This window comes from Artemia sp. Qi Xiang Cuo, chromosome 11 (assembly GCF_049724085.1).
Source record: "Artemia sp. Qi Xiang Cuo chromosome 11, ASM4972408v1, whole genome shotgun sequence".
In the NCBI taxonomy this organism is placed as follows: Eukaryota; Metazoa; Arthropoda; class Branchiopoda; order Anostraca; family Artemiidae; genus Artemia; species Artemia sp. Qi Xiang Cuo.
The window spans coordinates 4,960,114-4,979,666 of NC_142804.1; the positions used below are offsets into that span (position 1 = coordinate 4,960,114).

Genomic DNA, 19,553 nt, shown 5'->3' on the forward strand with positions numbered 1-19,553 from the left:
AGGCGGCATCAGATCTTTTCACGGGTAGACAAGTCAGATTTCTCTTGGACGCGAAACTTGGCTTCAAAGTTGTAACACTAATTTTGAAGAAACTAATTTTAAATTAATTTATTCCAATACATACATGAAAATCGGTAGTTAGTAGTGTAATGTTATTATTAGATGTTTTTAGGAATTAAAAATAGGTTTCGAAGTCTCAAGTTGATATAAATAAATCCGATATAAATATCAAGAAATCCGTCAAGAAATCCGATATATATATATATATATATATATATATATATATATATATATATATATATATATATATATATATATATATACACTACAAAAACTTTACGAAAAAGAAAGTTTTTTTTAAAGAAAAGTAAAGGCCATATTAAACTTAAGATCAGTAGAAATAGAAGCCTATAATAATTCCTCAAAACGACCAGAAATTATTATTAAAGAATAAAAAAGGAAAGGAGAATAATTGGTATGGTGGTAACACTGCATATAAATGTACATAAATGTATATATAGTGGGCTGTAATAATGCAAAAGGTAAATATAACATTGGTTTAAGATTGGAAAGAAAGAGAAAGAATAAATTTACGACGATAATCAAGTAAAAAATAAGTTTTATTTGAACAATGCCATAAAGCGATGACATTTGGTTATGATATTTGCTGCTTCGCATTGACATTTCAGTTTTTAAAGTTTTATCAATTTTTTCTCAAAGGGAAATTTCGTGGTGGGCTTGAATGTAGCCTTCCAGCTAAATTAAATATAGTCACTTCCATTTTTCACATCTGTTTATTGATATTGGTTTGATTTTTATTGTCTGTAGTACTGAGGAGCTCATTAAGGAGATAATCAAACACAAATTTTAAAAAACTTCGCCCCTTTGTTCAAAAAAAAGAGATAATCAAATATTTAAACTACTAAAACTAAGATAATTACTTGCTAGTTTATTTTCCTAGATAGGTATGTCTCTCGATATCCTGATTCTTAAATTTTACTTCGTAATATGCACGTGTGGGCAAAAAAATCTTATAAATTGTTCAAGGGGGAAGTCCTCGCAGCCAGTTTCCCAATTCAGGTCTTTGCACTCAAGCCATATTCGATTGTTTATTTCCGGTTTTTATTCCCGGCAACTTTTACCACAACAAACCAATAATTAGAACCCAAGTCCTAAAATTGGTCTCAATCAGGAACCCTTATCGCTATCTAAATTCAGAAAGTGCAAAGATTTTCAGAGGTGTTTATTGTTTAAAGTTCAGGAAAGGTCTGCCCATTTCATATGAAAACATTGATTGAAAACAAAACTAGTTTTATCTAGGCTCTCCGCCAAAACAGGTAACTATATTTTTCAAATATCACAGGAACTACAATCTGAGAAAATAAATATCACGACGTGAAAAAAAAAATGATAAACTATCAAGTTGCGTATCCAGAGGGGGGGCCGAGGGTTACCCCCGTAAAGTAGTCTAAAGTAGTATAATTTACCTAATTAACGCAAGTTTGCATTAATTAAACTTGCTCCTGACGTAAGTTTGTCGGATCAACCTACTTTGCTTTTTTGGATCCCCTAAAAAAATCCTGGATCCGCCCCTGAAACCATCACACCTATTCCACCAGTTATTAGAAGAAAAAAAAATTCCTTATTTTCACAAATTTCATCAACCCCCCGCCTCCTTTTTTACAAAATCCTACACAGGCCAATCATTTGAGTCCACTGTATGTAAATAATAGATTAAATCATAATTTGTATATAAATTTAGTCATATCTGTGAGATGGGACAATTGCAAACCACTTGGCTGGCTCACCAAGTTTTTTTCTGCTTTTGCAATTACGAATAACGCACGTTGTAACCATTTCTCATTGAGTCAACACACTAACCCGCTAATACAGAAAGAAGTGGGAGGAGCTTTTTGTTCGCACCGAGAACGAAGACCAGAAATGATCTGCGATAAGCTTACTGGATAATTATATGAACTGTGCTTTGTCGTAAGCTTTTCGTGGTAAACGAACCAATCCAATATTTTTTCTTTTTTCAGACCAATCCAATATTGAAACACTAGTGAGATATACATTCACTTTCTGACTAGTACTGTTACTGACTAGTACTTACTGACTAGTACTAGTACTGGTAGCAACTAGTACTGACTAGTTGCTACCAAGTGTTTCATCTTGCGAAACTATAAAATCGTCTAGTCCATGCCAAAAAAAAAACATCTTTTTTACTAGATAAAACCTAAAACAAATACCAAAAGATGGGCAAATGGCTACATCATTACTCGTATTTAAGGTTTTTGGACTAAAATTCATCACTGAAAGAAATTAGGAAAGGGCAAAAGAGCACAAGAAAGGGCAAAAGGGAACCAATCAAAACCTGTTTCGAAATAAACTTCTGTGGACTTGTCAGATTAGCGTAAACTTTGTTCTTAAAACAAAAATATACGAAGAAGCAGAGTAGTTATTTTTACCTAATGACATTTTTGTGTTCTTTATTAAGATATGTTGATATTGAATGCAGTGCTTCTCACGCAGGTAAGAGTGCAGGACCTCTCCGTGGGAAGCGGGGGGGATAAACAGCAAAAGATGGGATAATTGTATATTCTATGGGGGAAAAGTAACATCATAAAAAAGAGGGATGGAAGCCACAAAATTTCTTGCCCTTGTTTGCGGGCATGCTGCTATAGGAAGACTAGAGGTTAAAAAAAAATTTCAGGAAAAAAAAAATCTCACCCTCCCTCCGAATCTGAGTTGGCTCAGAAATGTAATTCCGATTACTCTAGAAAAACCAACTTGGAAGCAGAAGGTAAGCAGTGGGGATAGTTTCTTCCTTCTCCAAATTATCAAGCTCTTTAGGACATTTCCCGTTTAAAAGCAAAAGCTTCTTGAAATTTAAATTTTAGGCCTAGAACAACAGTTAATGAGGCATTCCCAATAGAAAACTCGGGCCTCATTTACGTATAATTAAAAACTAGGAAATAAAGCACATCTTAATTAGATGCAGCAGACGGAACCATCACAATGCTAATTACGTTTATGCGACAGCTAGGTGTGTTCAGAGCCCGATTTCACGTTAAAGACGGCAAAATAAGTAGACAAGACAGCTGAGTTTGAATCCGCATTATAGAGTTTGTTTCAATGTATTAAGAGCTACAAATCTTTATTAGGGTGGAAAATTGCTTCCATACCCTAAATATGCCCTTTCCTCGATTTATTTAACAAAACATACCGCATTGCTAAAATGCCAAAAACGTAAGAATATAAACAATTCATATTTAGCTTAGGTAATCACAGTTTGTGCTGTTTTTGCATGCCTTGCTGAAAGGGTAATTTCACTTGCGCTGAAGATACCTTGATGGATGGGCAATTTCACAGGTAAAACATCTACTTTAAGGAGTTGAGACCCATAAGGATTTTTACTTTCCATGTCCCTCAATTTGTTTCAGTCTAAAGAGTGTGAGTAACTTATAAGAATGGGAACTCACAGTAGTGGCGAAAAAAAAAACACAGATGCCATCTGTTTCTTGGCATTTTTAGTGTAATAATGAGGCAAAATTAGAGTACTTAGAGTAATTGGCAAAATTAGTGTAGTAATAAGGGTCTGATCTCAGTTTTTTTCAAAAAGGCAATTGCGAAGTATGAAAAAAATCGCCAAACGTTCGATGACGTTCAAGATATTTTTTTACGCTAGCGCCAGTTCCCGCTCTTATATGCTACCCATTTTCTTTGTTTCAGTCTACGATTCTTGATTGGCATTTAAATTCGCGTTCAGTCACTTAATGCGCTTTTAGGTATAATTAGTTAAAATAAAATATAATTCTGTTGCTAAAACAGCTGTAAAATAATAAAATAAGTTAACTGTTAACCCTGTATTACTCTCATATTATACTAAACATAATAAATCACAGTTGCATGCAACCAAATTCTAATCCTGTCGGTCGCGACAATAAAATGTAAACTGAAAACTGTCCAAATAAAGAACAAATTCATTAGCAAAGTTATACAGAGACATGTAACCTTACAAAATCGAATGAACGTCTTAAACGACGAGGGAACTAGTTGCCGTCTGATTACTTTTTAGTATCTCCTTCAACACCCCCTTTAAGTTTCAATTTAATACCCTCAGTCGCTTCTAAGATATTGCTGATACAGCCTTTTGACAACCAGCATGCAAGTAGGATGTTTTTATTTTGTTCGACATCCCCCTCAACAACAAACTAAACGAGTTTAAATTACAGTTGTATACAACCAAATTATAATTTTGACGGTAGTGAGAATAAAATCAAAACTGCAAATTCTCAACAAAACGAAAAAAATCATCAACAAACTACAAGTTATGCAAAGACACGTCAAACAGTGTATATCGAACTAGACCAAACAAAATAAAACATTGTATATTTTTAATGTCCCCATTTTCAAACGAAGAAACACAACAACTTCTTTTCTCTGTGTATTTATTTCAAATACTTGGCAAATCCTCCCAACCTCGAAGACACTCTCCTAATAAGTACTTTTGGTTAAATTTAGAGTTTCTGACTATATTAATTTTTGAGATAATATTGTTGTTTCAAAAAAGCCTCGAATTTCTGAAGAAAGAGGAAAAATCATATGAATTCTCTATATTAATTTCGGAAAAATTATTGCTGTTCCAAAAAAAACCTTGAATTTCTAAAGAAGGAGAAAAAATCATATAAATTCTCTATATTCTCTATATTAATTTTTGAGAAGTTATTGCTGTTCCAAAAAAGCCTTGAATTTTTAAAAAAGAGGAATAATCATATAAATTCTCTATATTAATTTCCCTATATCCTTTGTATTAATTTCTACACTAATTACTGAGAAATTATTGCTGTTCCAAAGAAGCCTTGAATTTCTAAAGAAGGAGAAAAAATCATATAAATTTAAAGTACATTTTATGGCAAGATTCCTTTAAAGGGTCGATAAACTAACATAAATTTATAATTTAAAGTAAATAATTCATCTCCGCTAGATCTAAAGATTATCACAGATTATTTCCTGGATGAAAAATATTGCAGTCAAAATTTTAAATAGACGCTAAGCGACCCAGACCTCAGTGTTTATTAAAAAAAAAGAAGAAAAAGATGAGCTCAACATTAAATGGAATCAGGTCGAGAAAAGTATGTGAAGATATAAAGAATACAGAGAAGAGCAAGGGCACATCCAAGATTTTCCAAGATCTTCGGGAGGGGGGGATTACAATAAAGAACTTTACAAATCAAAAATTTGTTAGTACACATTTTTGTTACGTTTCTACGAGTTGGAAAAAAATTTCGGTGGAGGGGGGGAGGCTCAACCAGTAACCCCCATGGATATGGCCTTGGAGAAGAGTAACTGTAAAACTTTAGTTTTCGCACCATAAGAGACCAAACTAAAATTGTATCAATTATAATTTCCATTTACAATTTCAATGCTTTAATTACGTTTACAATTCTTTAAGAACAATAAACAGCTGTTAGTCAATTTTAAATGATATCAATTTAAAATGATGAATTTAGTATAAACTCTTTCAATTCTGCTCGACTCTTTCAAATTCAGTGCTTCTCTGTAATTATGAAAAAAACATCTCAGACTACTACAGTAACTGATATAATATCTTGGTTAGTTGAAATTCTGGTATTTTTCGCCACAGGTAATAAATGGAGGGGGGGGAGGAGTCAGTTTCATTATAATATCTACAAATGGCAAGATATTTAGACCCTGGAATGAATATTCATTGAAGATTGATAATATTTCAAATTTTGTTAAACTGATAAGAGACTTTGACTTTGTAATCAGTTTTTTAAAGTTTCCCCAGGCCCTTTCTCTACTTTTGTCAGAATAAATGGAGGGGGGGGGGAGAAGTCAGTTTCATTATAATATCTGCAAATGGCAAGCTATTTAGACCCTGGAATGAATATTCATTGAAGATAGCTATCATTTCAAATTTTTTTAAACTGATAAGAGACTTTAAGTTAGACTTTGTAATCAGTTTTTTAGAGTTTCCTCAGGCCCTTTCTCTACTTCTGTCAGAATCTTTGGAATATTTTACGTGGACGAGGGGGCACGAGGGAGCACCACTGACCAACCTTGCCCCCCTAGCTACGATGATAATGGTGACTCCACTGATAAAAGCTTGATTACTCAGATTTTCCGAATGACGAAAATAGAGACTTCTAAAAACATACAAGCAGGCACAGAAGTGTTCTTATTCCTACTGTTGCTTCGCGTATTTATATATACACTCATCTACTGCTGTCAAGGTTCATGTCACTCAAAAATTCTTCAAGGGAGCAAGTATCATCTTCAATTATGACATCTTCTAAACTTATATGGCTCTCACAGTTTCTTCCACCTTAAAAACAGCAAGACGTCTATGTAAAAAAATGTAAAAGATGACAAAGCAAAAGCAATGGTATCTAAATATTTGAACGATAAAGTCTTCAAAAGATTTACAGCAGAAACATTAAAAAGGGAATAAAAAATATATCTTTAGTCCCCAACGAAATCTTTGAATAACGTACCAAAATCAATACATTCAAAAAATTTGCAGCAGAAAAGACATGGAGAAGGGCGAAAAAAAAAAGAATGTATCTTTCAGTGTTTTCTTGTTATAAGACAAACCTTTTTCTAAGTTCTTTATAATAGGAAAGTGGATATATCCTCATCCTCATCCTCACTATATATATATATATAGGCTAAGGTTCCCAAAAAGGGAAAGCATCATTAAAAAGAGAGAAAAAAAAGTTTTCTTACCTGAATGACATTTTTGTAAAAGATACCCAAGACAAAGCTTTCAAAAAATCTACAGTAGATATGAAACAGAAAAAGGTGAAAAAAAGAATATGGCTTTTAGTGCGTTTCCTGTTTATTTGACCACTAACAGCAAAGTCTTGATCCAAGGTATTTGAGACAGAAAATCAGATGTGTTGCTATCTTCAAGAAAATCAATAGCGGCACCCTTTTTTCAAAGATTAATTAAAAAAGACTTTCCGGAAAAAGTTTTTCAAAGAAAAGTAAAGGCCATTTTAAAGTTAAATATTCATTTTAAGTTCCGATAACAAAAACTCCGGTATCAACACAGCCCCCCAAGGCCCGAGGGTAGGCGTTGTAAGTTATGCCCTGGGGGCATATATGGTTGTTATGGAAGGGGTGCTCGTATAAACTTCATAGAGGGCTCATTTGATTGGAAATTGAGAGTTTTAATTCACTTTTTCAGAGTAAAAAGTGATCGGAGGGCAGCTAGCCTCCCCATTTTTTCCCCAGAGGTACTTCATATAGAAGGAGTCATCGTATAAACTTCAAAGGGGCAAACTTTTTCACTTTGATATTGTTACTTTGATATCAGTTTTGAAACTTTGATCAAGATTTGATTTTTTTTTAAGTTTGATTTTGAAATAAGAATTTTTAAAAAACTTGAAACTTTTTGCAATCAAAAACGGACGAAAATTAATCAAAAAAAAAACTTTCCGAAAATTAAGTTTTTCAAAGAAAAGTAAAGGCCATTTTAAACTTAAGCTCAGCAGATACAAATACCTGTTAAAATTCAAACTCAATACGACTAGAAATTACTATTAAATAAGAAATGAAACCCAAAACGAACAGAAATTAAATAAACAATCATAGGAAAAAACATACAACAAGTAATAATATAAATGAATAAATAGATCTTAAAGCGAGTAATGCTTATATTGAATATGACAATCAAGCTTAAACCAAAATCAAGATTTTGCTATTGAAGTATAAATGAAACTTAAAACGAACAGAAATTAAATAAACAATCAATCCAACAAACTTACAATAGACATAAATATAAATGTATAAATAGACCTTAAAAGAAGTGATACTTAAATTGAATATACAAATCAAGCTCGAAACGAAAAAAAATCACTACAAACAAGAGTTTAAGTATCGCCTCCATTTCTCGCCTCCTCCTTCTCAAACAATCAATGCAAACAAACATACAGTAGATATTAATGTAAATGAATAAATAAATCTTAAAACGAGTGAAACTTAAATTGAATATGCAAATCAAGCTTGAAACGAACAAAAATCACTACAAACAAGAGTTTGAGTATCGCCTCCTTTTCTCGCCTCCTCCTTCTCAAACAATGAATGCCAAACAAACATACAGTAGATATTAATGTCAATGAATAAATAAATCTTAAAACGAGTGAAACTTAAATTGAATATGCAAATCAAGCTTGAAACAAACAAAATCACTACAAACAAGAGTTTGGGTATCGCCTCCTTCCTCCGTCATTTGCGCTTTACAGAAAACCAATTTTATTATAAATATTTTCTTTTGTAATTAATATTTAAAATAAACATTTAAATTATAGTAAAATTTGAACTAATGAGCTTTCAGCAATTAATATCATTATACATCAAATATTCAGTTTAATTTATTAGTTCTTTCTAAAGCTGTTCAAGACGAATATAGTTTCACTACAAACAAGAGTTTGGATACTGCCCTCTTCCTTAACTGTATATAAAAACCAAAAGCCTACTGCGTCATTAGCGCTTAATTGAGAACGAATTATATTTTAAATATTTTCTTTTCTAGTTCTTACAGCATTGAAAATAAAAATAAAATTACAGTGAAATAAATTCTTGAACTGATGGATCTTTCAACAATTAATATCATTATACATTAAATATACAATTTGAGTTGTTTATACTTTCCAAGACTGTTCAAGACACATATAGTTTTCCTTCACATATAGTTGCCCTCCGATTTCTTTTGGCTCTTAAAAAGTGAACAAGAACTTTCAATTTCCAATCAAATGAGCCCTCTCCGAAGTTTGTATGGGCTTCCCTTCCATAAGAACTATATATACCCCAGAGCATTACTTTCAACACCTGCCTCCGGGCCATGAGGGGTTGAGTCGACACAGGAGCTTTTCTTATGTGACCTTTGAACTGTTTTTAATCAAATGGCTATTTTAAGAATTTTATCGGATGGGCTAGGGGAAAAAAGGGTGTGTGTTTGGAGATGCAAGTTGCCCTTGGATATCTTTTGACTCTTAAAAGTGAATTAGAACTTTCAATTTCCAATCAAATGAACCCTCTCTGAAGTTTATACGAGCACCCCCTTCATAAGAACCACATACGCCTCCTGGACAACACTTACAACGCCTACCCCCCAGGCCCTGGAGGGTTGCGTTGACACTGGAGTTTTTTTTTATCTAATTTTTGAGCAATTTTAAAAAAAACTGGCAATCTTAAAATTTGTAGCGGGTGGGTTTGGGAAAAAAGAGGGGGCTAGTTGCCCTTAAATCTCTTGACTCTTAAAAAGTGAACTAGAACTTTCAAACTCCAATCAAATGAGCCCTCTATGAAGTTCATAGAAGCATCTCTTTCATAAGAACCATAAATGCCTTTAGGGTATAGCCAAGAACACCTTCAGTCAGGCCGTGGGGGGGAGTTGTGTTAACACCGGAGTTTTCCTTATCAGACCTTTGAACTGTTTTTGTAACAAAATTTCTATCTCAGAATTTTCATCAGATGGGTTTGGAAAAAGAAGGTGTGGGTGGGGGGGGGGGCTAGTTGCCCTCGGATCTCTTTTGACTATTAAAAGTGAGCTCGAACTTTCAATTTCCAATAAAATGAGCCCTCTCTGCAGTTTATACGAGCATCCCTTTCATAAGAACCATATATGCCCCAGGGTATTGCTTACAACGTCTGCCCCCTGGACCTGGGGGGATGTGTCAAAACCTGAGTTCTTGTTATCTGACTTTTGAACAATTTTTAACTTAATGGCTATTTCAAAATTTTATCGGATGCATTTGAGGAAAAAAGGGGCGTGGGGGGGGCGCTAGTTGCCCTCCAATCTCTTTTTTCTCTCACAAACTGAACTAGAACTTTCAATATCCAATCAAATGAGCCCTCTCTGAAGTTTTTGCGAACATCCCTCCCTTTTTGAGTTTCTACGATAATGTTTTCTATAAAAACCTTATATGCCCAGAGGGCAAAACTTACAACCCTTGCCCTGAGGGCTGTGGGGGGGGGCTGTTATCCTCATAAGACATAATTTCCAGAATTTTCATCTCCGTTGAACAAAATGGCTATCTAAAAATTTTGATTGGATGTGTTTGAGGAAAAGGTGGGCTTGAGAGGGGGATTAGTTGCCCTCCAATCACTCTTGACTACTAAAAAGGGAACTACCCCTTTGAATTTCCAATCGAATGAGTCCTTTTTGAAGTTTCTACGACAAGCTTTCTGTAAAAACCTTATATGTCCCCAGGGCATAACTTACAACTCCTGCCCTGAGGGTTGTGGGGGGAGTGTACTCCTCAAAAACATAATTTCTATCTAGAAATCAACTATGTAGAACAGAATGGCTATATCAAAATTTCGATTGGATGTGTTTGGGGAAAGGGTGGGCGTGGAAGGGGTTTCTGGGAAAAAAATCTCTTTGGGAATCGGATCTCTTTTAACTATTAAAAGTGAGCTCGAACTTTCAATTTCCAGTAAAATGAGCCCTCTCTGCAGTTTATACGAGCATCCCTTTCATAAGAACCATATATGCCCCAGGGTATTGCTTACAACGTCTGCCCCCTCGACCTGGGGGGATGTGTCAAAACCTGAGTTCTTGTTATCTGACTTTTGAACAATTTTTAACTTAATGGCTATTTCAAAATTTTATCGGATGCATTTGAGGAAAAAAGGGGCGTGGGGGGGGGGCTAGTTGCCCTCCAATCTCTTTTCACTCTCACAAATTGAACTAGAACTTTCAATATCCAATCAAATGAGCCCTCTCTGAAGCTTTTACGAGCATCCCTTCCATAAAAACCATATATTTCCCCAGGGCATAACTTACAACGCCTACCCTCGGGCCCTGGGGGGCTGTGTCGACCAATAAGTTTTCGCTATATGGTCTTTGAACTATTTCTAAGACAATGCCTATCTCAAAGTTCTTATCGGATGGGTTTCAGAAAAATCGGGTGTGGAGGGGGGGGGGCTTGTTGCCCTCCAATCTCTTTTGACTCTTAAAAAGTGAACTAGAACTTTCAATTTCAAATCAAATGAGCCCTCTTTGAAGTTTATACGAGCATCCCTTCCATAAGAACAATATATGCCCCCTGGGCATAACTTACAACGCCTGCCCCCGGACCCTGGGAGGTTATGTCAACAGCGGAGCTTTGTTATATGATCTTTGAACTATTTTTAACAAAATAGCTATCTCAAAGTTTTTTTCGGATGCATTTGGGAAAATGGGCGGAGGGGGGGGGCTGGTTACCCTTCGATATCTTTTGACACTTAAAAAGTGAACTAGAACTTTCATTTTCCAATCAAATGAGCCTTCTCTGAAGTTTATACGAACATTCCTACCATAAGAACCATATATACCCCCAGGACATAACTTATAACCCTAGCCGTGTGGGGGGGGGGGTGTCCTGCTCAAAATCATAATTTTCAGAACTTTCAACTACGTTGAACAAAATGGTTGTCTCAAAATTTTGATTGGATATGTTTGGGAAATGGTGGGCATGGAAGGGGTGTTAGCTGCCTTCCGACTTTTATCCGACTATTAATCACTTTCGACTATTAAAACGCTATTTTGATTTTGTTAGATTTTAAGAGCAGAAGTAGCCCCAAAAGTTTGAACATAATAGCCTCAGTCGTTCTTGGGATACTGCTGAGATGCCTTATTGGGAATTAGCTTTTATCTTTTTTTTGGGAATTGTATTGGGAATTTTGATTTTATCTTAAGGAAACATTTTGTTTTTAAACATAATGAGCAAATGGGAGGGTTGGCGTGGGAGGGGGATTAGTTGCCCTCCAATCACTTTCAACTATCAAAAAGGGCATTAGCCCTTTCTATTTTCAATCAAATGAGCCCTTTTCGAAGTTCCTACGACAACTCCTTCGATACGAAGTGCCCTGGTCTAAAAAAAATAAAATACTAATAATACACTGTACCCACATCGATCTTTACTATAGAAATGGCAAGCCTTCAAATCCCTTTCGACTATTAAAAAGGGCACTAGCCCTTTCCAATTCCAATCAAATGAGTCCTTTTTGAGTTTCTACGATAACGCTTTCTATATAAACCTTATATGCCCCCAAGGCATAACCTACAACCCTTGCTCTGAGGGCTGCGAGGGCAGTGTCCTGCTCAAAATCATAATTTCCAGAACTTTCAACTACGTTGAACAAAATGGTTGTCTCAAATTTTTTATTTTATATGTTTGAGGAAATGGTGGGCATGGAAGGGGTTTTAGTTGCCTTCCAATCACTTTCGACTATTAAAACGCTATTTTGATTTGGTTAAATTTTAAGAGCAGAAGTAGCCCCAAAAGTTTGAACATAATACCCCCAGTCGTTCTTGGGATATTGCTGAGATGCCTTATTGGGAATTAGCATTAACACAGTGCATTTTGATTTAATCTTAAGGGAACATTTCTTTTTTAAAAATAATTGGCAAACGGGAGGGTGGGCGTGGGAGGGGGACTAGTTGCCCTCCAATCACTTTCGACTATAAAAAAGGGCATTAGCTCTTTCTATTTTCAATCGAATGAGCCCTTTTCGAAGTTCCTACGACAACTCCTTCGATACGAAGTGCACTGGTCTAGATAAAAAAAAGAAATAATAATAATACATTGTACCCACATCGATCTTTACTATAGAAATGACAAGCCTTCCAATCACTTTCGAGTATTAAAAAGGGCACTAGCCCTTTCCATTTCCAATCAAATGAGCCCTTTTTGAGTTTCTACAATAATGTTTTCTATAAAAACCTTATATGCCCACACGGCATAACTTACAACCCTTGCCCTGAGGGCTGTGGGGGGGGCTGGTATCCTCATAAGACATAATGTCCAGAATTTTCATCTACGTTGAACAAAATGGCTATCTCAAAATTTTGATTGGATGTGTTTGGGAAAATGGTGGGCATGAGAGGGGGTTAGTTGCCCCCCGATCATTTTTGACTACTAAAAAGGGAACTACCCCTTTGAATTTCCAATCGAATGAGCCCTTTTTGAAGTTTCTACGACAAGCTTTCTGTAAAAACCTTATATGTCCCCAGGGCATAACTTACAACTCCTGCCCTGAGGGTTGTGGGAGGAGTGTACTCCTCAAAAACATAATTTCTATCTAGAAATCAACTATGTAGAACAGAATGGCTATCTCAAAATTTCGATTGGATGTGTTTGGGGAAAGGGTGGGCGTGGAAGGGGTTTCTGGGAAAAAAATAATAAAAATAAAACATTGAAGCCGTATGGCCTTTACTATAGGCAACGCTTTAGCATTGCCTCTGTTTATACTGAGGAAGAACTAAGAAAATGAAGGAGGATATAAAAAAGAATGCGAAAGCGGCGGATGGGCCAACAAGTATAGAGCGCATTTTCAAAAAAAAGAGAGAAAAGCTGATATTTTCACAGCAAAAGGCTCACTGTTTTCGCAGTATAATAATATTCTTTCTCTTTAACACGTCCATACAATCGTTTAAATTGGCGCTGAGCCTTAGTTCAAATGAACATATTTCCTATCAGAAACAATATACAGAAAAGTTCATCCTGAGCTTTTGTACAGATAACTCTAGTCATCTAAACTAGGCTAAGGTCAATTCAAATTCAATTAGATAGCTTTATAGTAGCCGCCATAATTAAGGGAATTGCTTAGCTCGGTTATGAAGAGATAAGCTAGAGTTTGAAGTAGTGTAGATATTTTGATCTAAGCCCTTTTTTTCTTTCTTGACAACTTGATATCCTGGTATCTATTTCGAAAAGGAGGCAGGGTCCCCCTTACCCACCTCCCCTAGATTTAAAGAAAAATACTACTTTCTGGTATTTTCAGTGACAAATACCTTTTTTGGTATTTCATTGAAAAAATCGAAAAACAAAAAAATTGCCCCCTTCTGTAGATTCTGAAAAATACATTTTACCCCCCCCCCCTACATTTTTGTGAATTGACACCTCTACTTGAATAGTGTATCCATTTTTCATTTTTGTTGTTGTGTTAATATTTAAAAAACACACTGTTCAAAATATATATCGCCTTTAGTGAAGCACAAATAACAATGACCTTTCAGGGAGTTTGAGCGGGTGATAACCTCTCTCTAAATAATGGTAGCTCGTATAAGTAAACTTTTGGTAGCATTGTGATAGATTTTTAAATACTGTTGTTGATACTATGCCAAAATAAAAGCTGTTCAAAATACAAACATCTCTCTAAATTATGGTAGATCGTATTATTAAACCTTTGGAAGCGATGTGATAAATTTTTAGATACTGTTGTTGATAATATGCCACAATAAAAACTGTTCAAAATACAAACATCTCTTTAAATTATGGAAGCTAGTATTAGTAAGCATTTGGTAGCAATGTGATAAATTTTTAGATACTGTTGTTGATACTATGCCACAATAAAAACTGTTCAAAATACAAACAACTCTCTAAATTATGGTAGCTAATATTAGTAAACCTTTGGTAGCAATGTTATAAATTTTTAGATACTGTTGTTGATACTATGCCACAATAAAAGCTGTTCAAAATACAAAAATCTCTTTAAATTATGGTAGCTCGTATTAATAAACCTTTGGTAGCAATGTGATAAATTTTTAGATACTGTTGTTGATACTATGCCACAATAAAAGCTGTTCAAAATACAAACATCTCTCTCAATTATGGTAACTCGTAATAGTAAAACTTTGGTAGCAATGTGATAAATTTTTAGATACTGTTGTTGATAATATGCCACAATAAAAATTGTTAAAAATAAAAACATCACTTTAAATTATGGAAGATCGTATTAGTAAACCTTTGGTAGCAATGTGATAAATTTTTAGATACTGTTTTTGATTATATGCCACAATACAAACTGTTCAAAATACAAACATCTCTCTAAATTATTGTAGCTCGTATTAGTAAGCCTTTGGTAGAAATGTGATAAATTTTTAGAGACTGTTGTTGATAATATGCCACAATCAAAGATGTTCAAAATACAAAAATCTCTCTCAATTATGGTAGCTCGTATTAGTTAACCTTTGGTAGCAATGTGATAAATTTTTAGATACTGTTGTTGATACTATGCCACAATAAAAGCTGTTCAAAATACAAACATCTCTTTAAATTATGGTAGCTCGTATTAGTAAACCTTTGGTAGCAATGTGATAAATTTTAAGATATTGTTGTTGATACTATGCCACAATAAAAGCTGTTCAAAATACAAACATCTCTCTAAATTATGGTAGCTCGTATTAGTAAACCTTTGGTAGCAATGTGATAAATTTTATGGATACTGTTGTTGATACTATGCCACAATAAAAGCTGTTCAAAATACAAACATCTCTCTAAATTATGGTAGCTCGTATTAGTAAACCTTTGGTAGCAATGTGATAAATTTTTAGATACTGTTGTTGATACTATGCCACAATAAAAACTGTTCAAAATACAAACATCTCTCTAAATTATGGTAGCTCGTATTAGTAAACCTTTGGTAGCAATGTGATAAATTTTTAGATACTGTTGTTGATACTATGCCACAATAAAAGCTGTTCAAAATACAAACATCTCTCTAAATTATGGTAGCTCGTATTAGTAAACCTTTGGTAGCAATTTTATAAATTTTTAGATACTGTTGTTGATACTATGCCACAATAAAAACTGTTCAAAATACAAACATCTCTCTAAATTATGGTAGCTCGTATTAGTAAACCTTTGGTAGCAATGTGATAAATTTTTAGATACTGTTGTTGATACTATGCCACAATAAAAGCTGTTCAAAATACAAACATCTCTCTAAATTATGGTAGCTCGTATTAGTAAACCTTTGGTAGCGATGTAATAAATTTTTAGATACTGTTGTTGATACTATGCCACAATAAAAGCTGTTCAAAATACAAACATCTCTCTAAATTATGGTAGCTCGTATTAGTAAACCTTTGGTAGCAATGTGATAAATTTTTAGATACTGTTGTTGATACTATGCCACAATAAAAGCTGTTCAAAATACAAACATCTCTCTAAATTATGGTAGCTCGTATTAGTAAAACTTTGGTAGCTATGTTATAAATTTTTAGATAATGTTGTTGATACTATGCCACAATCAAAGCTGTTCAAAATACAAACATCTCTCTAAATTATGGTAGCTCGTATTAGTAAACCTTTTGTAGAAATTTTATAAATTTTTAGATACTGTTGTTGATACTATGACACAATAAAAACTGTTCAAAATACAAACATCTCTCTAAATTATGGTAGCTCGTATTAGTAAACCTTTGGTAGCAATGTGATAAATTTTTAGATACTGTTGTTGATACTATGCCACAATAAAAGCTGTTCAAAATACAAACATCTCTCTAAATTATGGTAGCTCGTATTAGTAAACCTTTGGTAGCAATTTGATAAATTTTTAGATACTGTTGTTGATACTACGCCGCAATAAAAGCTGTTCAAAATACAAACATCTCTCTAAATTATGGAAGCTCGTATTAGTAAACCTTTGGTAGCAATGTGATAAATTTTTAGATACTGTTGTTGATACTATGCCACAATAAAAGCTGTTCAAACTACAAACATCTCTCTAAATTATGGTAGCTCGTATTAGTAAACCTTTGGTAGCAATGTGATAATTTTTTAGATACTGTTGTTGATACTATGCCACAATAAAAGCTGTTCAAAATACAAATATCTCTCTAAATTATGGTAGCTCGTATTAGTAAACCTTTGGAAGCAATGTGATAAATTTTTAGATACTGTTGTTGATAATATGCCACAATAAAAGCTGTTCAAAATACAAACATCTCTCTAAATTATGGTAGCTCGTATTAGTAAACCTTTGGTAGCAATGTGATAAATTTTTAGATACTGTTGTTGATACTATGCCACAATAAAATCTGTTCAAAATACAAACATCTCTCTAAATTATGGTAGCTCGTATTAGTAAACCTTTGGTAGCAATGTGATAAATTTTTAGATACTGTTGTTGATACTATGCCACAATAAAAACTGTTCAAAATACAAACATCTCTCTAATTTATGGTAGCTCGTATTAGTAAACCTTTGGTAGCAATGTGATAAATTTGTAGATACTGTTGTTGATACTATGCCACAATAAAAGCTGTTCAAAATACAAACATCGCTCTAAATTATGGTAACTCGTATTAGTAAACCTTTGGTAGCAATGTGATAAATTTTTAGATACTGTTGTTGATACTATGCCACAATAAAAGCTGTTCAAAATACAAACATCTCTCTAAATTATGGTAGCTCGTATTAGTAAACCTTTGGTAGCAATGTGATAAATTTTTAGATACTGTTGTTGATACTATGCCACAATAAAAGCTGTTCAAAATACAAACATATCTCTAAATTATGGTAGCTCGTATTATTAAACCTTTGGTAGCAATGTGATAAATTTTTAGATACTGTTGTTGATACTATGCCACAATAAAAGCTGTTCAAAATACAAACATCTCTCTAAATTATGGTAGCTCGTATTAGTAAACCTTTGGTAGCAATGTGATAAATTTTTAGATACTGTTGTTGATACTATGCCACAATAAAAGCTGTTCAAAATACAAACATCTCTCTAAATTATGGAAGCTCGTATTAGTAAACCTTTGGTAGCAATGTGATAAATTTTTAGATACTGTTGTTGATACTATGCCACAATAAAAGCTGTTCATACTACAAACATCTCTCTAAATTATGGTAGCTCGTATTAGTAAACCTTTGGTAGCAATGTGATAATTTTTTAGATACTGTTGTTGATACTATGCCACAATAAAAGCTGTTCAAAATACAAAAATCTCTCTAAATTATGGTAGCTCGTATTAGTAAACCTTTGGAAGCAATGTGATAAATTTTTAGATACTGTTGTTGATAATATGCCACAATAAAAGCTGTTCAAAATACAAACATCTCTCTAAATTATGGTAGCTCGTATTAGTAAACCTTTGGTAGCAATGTGATAAATTTTTAGATACTGTTGTTGATACTATGCCACAATAAAAGCTGTTCAAAATACAAACATCTCTCTAAATTATGGTAGCTCGTATTAGTAAACCTTTGGTAGCAATTTTATAAATTTTTAGATACTGTTGTTGATACTATGCCACAATAAAAACTGTTCAAAATACAAACATCTCTCTAAATTATGGTAGCTCGTATTAGTAAACCTTTGGTAGCAATGTGATAATATTTTAGACACTGTTGTTGATACTATGCCACAATAAAAGCTGTTCAAAATACAAACATCTCTCTAAATTATGGTAACTCGTATTAGTAAACCTTTGGTAGCAATGTTATAAATTTTTAGATACTGTTGTTGATACTATGCCACAATCAAAGCTGTTCAAAATACAAACATCTCTCTAAATTATGGTAGCTCGTATTAGTAAACCTTTGGTAGCAATTTTATAAATTTTTAGATACTGTTGTTGATACTACGCCACAATAAAAACTGTTCAAAATACAAACATCTCTCTAAATTATGGTAGCTCGTATTAGTAAACCTTTGGTAGCAATGTGATAAATTTTTAGATACTGTTGTTGATACTATGCCACAATAAAAGATGTTCAAAATACAAACATCTCTCTAAATTATGGTAGCTCGTATTAGTAAACCTTTGGTAGCAATGTGATAAATTTTTAGATACTGTTGTTGATACTATGCCACAATAAAAGCTGTTCAAAATACAAACATCGCTCTAAATTATGGTAACTCGTATTAGTAAACCTTTGGTAGCAATTTGATAAATTTTTAGATACTGTTGTTGATACTACGCCCCAATAAAAGCTGTTCAAAATACAAACATCTCTCTAAATTATGGTAGCTCGTATTAGTAAGCCTTTGGTAGCAATGTGATAAATTTTTAGATACTGTTGTTGATACTATGCCACAATAAAAGCTGTTCAAAATACAAACATCTCTCTAAATTATGGTAGCTCGTATTAGTAAACCTTTGGTAGCAATGTGATAAATTTTTAGATACTGTTGTTGATACTATGCCACAATAAAAGCTGTTCAAAATACAAACATCTCTCTAAATTATGGTAGCTCGTATTAGTAAACCTTTGGTAGCAATCTTATAAATTTTATATATACTGTTTTTGATAATATGCAACAATAAAAACTGTTCAAAATACAAACATCTCTCTAAATTATGGTAGCTAGTATTAGTAAAAATTTGGTAGCCATGTTATAAATTTTTAGATACTGTTGTTGATACTATGAAACAATAAAAACTGTTCAAAATACAAACATCTATCTAAATTATACCCATTTTTTAGTAAGGTAATTCCACTTTTATATGGTGTTGTTCATGTTAGTTTTATTATAGAAATACACTAGAAAAGAAATGAAAAGGGAAGAAAAAAGAAATTATCTTTTAGCCTTGAACAATAGCTCTGAAAAACAGACCAAAAGAAGTATTCAAAAGAATTGCAATGTAAAAAAAAGAAAAAGAGAGAGTGAAAAAAAAAGTTTTGTTTCGTTTTCTGTTTTCTTTCCTCTTCATTCCTTCTCACTCTATTATCGCCTATATTGCACATTGTTGGTTTTGCTTTTATGACTAAAAGATTAACTAGTATAACCTATATATTGGGAGA

General features: G+C 33.5%; 1 protein-coding gene across 1 annotated transcript in view; it reads right to left on the reverse strand.

Annotated features, from left to right (window-relative positions):
* Window positions 1-3,623: 3,623 nt before the first annotated feature.
* Dysb (dystrobrevin binding protein dysbindin) overlaps window positions 3,624-19,553 on the reverse strand; it is a 59,282-nt gene continuing 43,352 nt past the window's right edge. Inside the window, exon 5 of the mRNA XM_089097041.1 lies at window positions 3,624-6,349. Coding sequence (XP_088953167.1) covers window positions 6,240-6,349 — 110 coding nt within the window. The 3' untranslated portion in view covers window positions 3,624-6,239. The remainder of the gene's footprint in view (window positions 6,350-19,553) is intronic.